This window comes from Oncorhynchus keta, chromosome 8 (genome assembly GCF_023373465.1).
Source record: "Oncorhynchus keta strain PuntledgeMale-10-30-2019 chromosome 8, Oket_V2, whole genome shotgun sequence".
NCBI lineage: Eukaryota > Metazoa > Chordata > Actinopteri > Salmoniformes > Salmonidae > Oncorhynchus > Oncorhynchus keta.
The window spans coordinates 44,956,840-44,961,523 of record NC_068428.1 but is presented as its reverse complement, the minus strand read 5'-3'; the positions used below and the strand labels follow the sequence as shown (position 1 = coordinate 44,961,523).

The window sequence follows — 4,684 nt, the reverse complement described above, 5'->3', positions numbered from 1 at the left end:
CTGGGGGTCCCTGAGGAGAGGTTTGGAATGGCTGGGGGTTCCTAAGGAGAGGTTTGGAACGGATGGGGGTCCGCGAGGAGAGGTTTGGAACGGTTGGGGGTCCCTGAGGAGAGGTTTGGAATGGCTGGGGTCCCTAAGGAGAGGTTTGGAACGGCTGGGGGTCCCTGAGGAGAGGTTTGGAACGGCTGGGGGTCCCTAAGAAGAGGTTTGAGAAACACTGCTGTAGTCTATAGGAAATACAAGATTGGCAAATGATTTTCAAAGCTATTTCAGTATAGGCTATATATAGCGTGGTACATACAGTATATGTTCTGTGCATTATCTAAAACCATGTGTGTATTATGAAACAATGTTTTTACAAAGGGAACAGGTTATAACGTGTGTAATGCAAACTGCTGCACAGGATATAGGCGGTGGTTACAATGTAGGCATCAATTTCTTGAAGAGGGCCTCAACATACAAACAATGTGGTCATATTTGAGCGGTACAATTAATCTGAAATACATTGAGACTGTTATCATCTCAGTTTAAAATGTGTGTGGGTAATATTGCAGCTCCGTTGCTAAAACAAGCCTGTTTATTCTCGCATATAACACCCTACCCTCTTTGTGGAATGGTACCGTCTCTTCACACATATTTCATTAATAAAATTCAAGCTCCCAATAAAAGGAGGCGCGCTCCACTATCTGCAGCTACTACCATTCACTTGAAAGCGGTGAAAGTAATGCACAGAGGTGACAACAGCAGGACAGTAGATTATAGAATACGACAATTTAATAGGGATAGTGATTTTTTTTGTTGTAAAGTTTTATTGTTAGTACATTTTGTTGATAAGGCATCATCATGTATCCGGACTCGAGCCCAGACTACGATGACTCCTCGAGCTCGTCCATCAGCAGCAGCAGCAGCAGCAGCAGTACGAGCAGCACCTGCGCAGCATCGTCTCCCGGAGATATCCCCCAGTGTAGCCAGCGATCTCCAGATTCACACAGGAACAAATCGTCAATGGACAGCAACATGTCGCAGGTATTTTTTTTTTAGGATCTTATTAGAAACAAAAGGAAAACATTTGAATGTAATTGTCGTTGGCATTTTTGAAAATATTCATTGTGTTTGTGTTGCATTGAGTTTGTGGCTAAATCAATCATTTATTAACAAAAAAATAATAATAATTGCATATTAGGCCTAACTAATAAGACACGGTGATTCTAGCCAACTAGATCGCGAACCGCTCCTGTGAAATGTAGCATTGTCAGCTCCATTACCTATTACATATTCAGATGTTTATGGCATGTTGAACATGTCTTTATGTGGTAGGTAGATAAGTAGGTAGGTACCGTACAGTCCAAGCCTACATGGCACCGTCAGACTGTTGACTGATTAACTTCAATTTCCTGACATTCCTGGCGTGGTATAGAAGGTCCATGTTGACCAAATTATAATATAAGACTTGACTGATGCCATCATGCCAATAGATCATGATGGTGATGATGATGATGATTGGTGTAGCTATTTTTGGCATCATGCGATGGACTGTCATTGATTAATTATGTGTGAAGTCAGAAACCATTTAAAATGCTAATAAAAAAATAATTCTAGATGTTGTAAATTAGTACAGACTTATCTTTGTAGATACTCCATAAATAGTGCTATAAATGTCAAGCCAATAACCAAATCATTGATGCACATCACACCCCTTTTTGGAAAGGTCAACCTTGCACATCATTGGATTCAATTGATTTGATTCAATAAATTCAACATTCCTTGTATTGTTTTTGCAGGATGTCTGCGGAGAAACAGACTCTCCATGCCAGTCTCTCTTTGTTCCAACGGTGACTGCAATCTCAACCTCCCTGGATCTGCACTGGATGTTCCAACAGACCACCGTCATCACATCAGCATCAGTCTCCTCCTCCTCCTCCTCCTCCTCCTCCTCCTCCTCCTCCTCCAGTGGACGTGCAAAGCTTAGCAGAGCGCATGGCGCAACCCAGTTGTCTTCCAGAGTGGAAGGCAGCAAGAAAGGGAAAAAACAGGCAAGCCTTGTTAAATATCAAGGAGAATTTTGATACATCTTTAAAAAAAAATAATCTTGAATGTCTGATGTGCGTGTGTGCACGTGACCTACCAGGTAGACTGTGCCAATGTTGTAGCATTTTACGCACGTCTCAATGATTGATTGGGTGTAGAGCCTCTCACTACGCATTACATTTGTATCCTAGCCAAGGAGAGTCTACATTCTTTAACAATGGCATATTTTCTGACACTGCATTGAAGGATGTGTAGGCTTCTTCTTTTTTTTTTTTTTTTAGGGCTACCCTTTGCCAAATGTTGAATTAGCCAAGTGATGAGATGGCAAGATTCCTCATGCAGGTCAGGATATGCATTGACAGGGTTCTCATTTGTTGAGACTGATCTAGCCTTCATCAGAAGAGGACGAGAGGAGAAATATCAGGAGAGAAAGGAATAAAGTCGCAGCGGCCAAGTGTCGTAACAGACGGAGGGAACTCACCGACACCCTGCAAGCCGTAAGTGCATCTTGGTTTCATCTGGAGAGAAAAAACACTACTGTTATGTCCTTATGGAGATGCTTAGCAGAATGGATTTTACCCAAAGTGCACCTTGTTTTCATCTGGAAAAAAAACCTACTGTTATGTCCTTATGGAGATGCTTAGCAGAATGGATTTTACCCAAAGTGATTGAGGCTCTCCATACTTCGTACTAGACCAGATATATTTTCTTTAATTGTCATTTCATAAATGTGTTAATTGATTGATGTGTGGTTCTCCCCTTATATAGGAAACTGATCAGCTTGAGGGGGACAAAGAGGCCTTGCAGACAGAGATAGCCCACCTCCTGAAAGAGAAAGAGAGACTGGAACAGATCCTATCCACCCACCAACCAGCCTGCAAACTAGCCGTCGCTGAGGACGATGTCGAAAATGAGATCGACGATGACATTGAAGGCATTCTACAAGACGCCACAGATTCTGCCCAGCTGCTCTCCATCTTGGAGAATGCAGACAAACTCCAACTCCCAGAAGGCAATGCGACAGTAGTGACTGTGTCCAAGGGCCCCTTGTTCCAAGAAATGGACACCGTCCCCGTCCCAAGCATCTCCATCTCAGCCTCGGCAATCTTGGGTAACTCCAACATCCTACTGTGCTCCATTGCTGAGGAAGAACCCATGGAGGATCTAGACTTCGACCAGGGTGACCTACAGGACCTGGTCCCCAGTCTGGAACTCAACATGGCTGTGGCCCCTGAGACCGCCCCGTCCGTTCCCGACATCGACCTCCTCGGGGGCCCCTTCTGCCTCTCAGACTGGGAGACCCTGTACAAGTCTGTGGCTAATGATCTGGAGCCCCTCTGCACTGCCACAATGATGTCTTCCACTGACAGTCCTACATGTAGCAGTTATTACCGCTCGGTGTTTTCGTTCAATTACTCCGAGATAGATCATGTGGCTGAGGAGAAGGGGTGTTGTGAGAGCTCCGAGGGTCTCAAAGGAGTTGTTAGCGGTAGATCTGATTTGCTTAACGGTCGTCTCAATTCTCCCACTCTGTTGGCCTTGTGAATCTGTTATGAACTGGTTGGAGAAATATAGGGCCAGTTCCCCACACACAGAATAAGCCTAGTCTTATTAGAAAGTAATAATAGCATATTCAATAATGATTCTCCATTGAAAGTGCTCTCCTAGTCCAGGACTAGGACTAGATCTGTGTCTGGGAAACTGGTCCCTGAGGTTGATATTGAATCAATAAGCTATGGTCTATTTATTTATCTATCTATCTATCTATCCCCTGATGTTTTGTTAACCTTTAACCTTTAGCACCAAATTAAATGGTTACTGTGACTGTAACAGTGTTAACTTCTTCCAGATATATTGGTGCACCTGTGAGGGCTGTTCACTCTCTTGAGTAGTGGTGGAAAAAGTACCCAATTGACATACTTAAGTTAAAGTAAAGATACCTTCATAGAACATAATAGAGTCAAGTAAACGTGAAAGTTAACCAGTAAAATACTACTTGTGTAAAAATCCAAAAGTATTAGGTTTTTAAATATACTTAAGTATTCAAAGTAAATGTAATTGCTAAAAATATACTTAAGTATCAAAAGTAAAAGTATAAATAATTACTTATATTAAGCAAACCAGACGGCACTATTTTTTTTTTTTTTACATTTATGGATAGCCAGGGACACACTCCCAACACTCAGGCATCATTTACAAACCAAGCGTTTGTGTTTAGTGAGTCCTCCAGATCAGAGGCAGTTGAGATGACCAGGGATGTTATCTTCATAAGTGTTTGAATTGGACCATTTTCCTGTCCTGCTAAGCATTAAATATGTAACTAGTACTTTTGGGTGTCAGGGGAAATGTATGTAGTAAACTCACTTTTTTTTTGGGGGGGGGGGGGTGGGGGGGGGGGGGAATATAGTGAAGTTTAAAAGTAGTCAGAAATATAAATAGTAAAGTACAGATACCTCCAAATAAGTACATAAGTAGTACTTTAAAGTATTTTTTACTTAAGTACTTTACACCACTGCTCTTGAGAGAGATACATGTGTATATTGTTGGTATGGTATCAAAATTAAATGCATGAAAAATCATACCATTCAAAATGGTGCTACATTTTTGTGTTTCATTCTTAAATATATGTGTGAAACTAGACTGTGGTTCGTGTGGA

General features: G+C 41.9%; 1 protein-coding gene across 1 annotated transcript; it reads left to right on the top strand.

Annotated features, from left to right (window-relative positions):
- Positions 1–4,386, top strand: LOC118376444 (protein c-Fos-like). The gene is made up of 4 exons (XM_035763164.2): positions 1–1,026; positions 1,782–2,060; positions 2,418–2,525; positions 2,797–4,386. The coding sequence occupies exons 1-4, from the start codon at positions 844–846 to the stop codon at positions 3,571–3,573; spliced, it is 1,347 nt and encodes a 448-aa protein (XP_035619057.1). The 5' UTR covers positions 1–843; the 3' UTR covers positions 3,574–4,386.
- The last annotated feature ends 298 nt before the right edge of the window (positions 4,387–4,684 follow it).

Excerpts from the sequence above, each read along its gene's own strand:
- LOC118376444 (XM_035763164.2), top strand. The coding sequence starts at position 844 with ATGTATCCGGACTCGAGCCCAGACTACGATGACTCCTCGAGCTCGTCC. Across the intron at positions 2,061-2,417 it reads TTGTTAAATATCAAGGAGAA|CCTTCATCAGAAGAGGACGA; the intron begins TTTTGATACATC and ends AGACTGATCTAG. Across the intron at positions 2,526-2,796 it reads TCACCGACACCCTGCAAGCC|GAAACTGATCAGCTTGAGGG; the intron begins GTAAGTGCATCT and ends CCCCTTATATAG.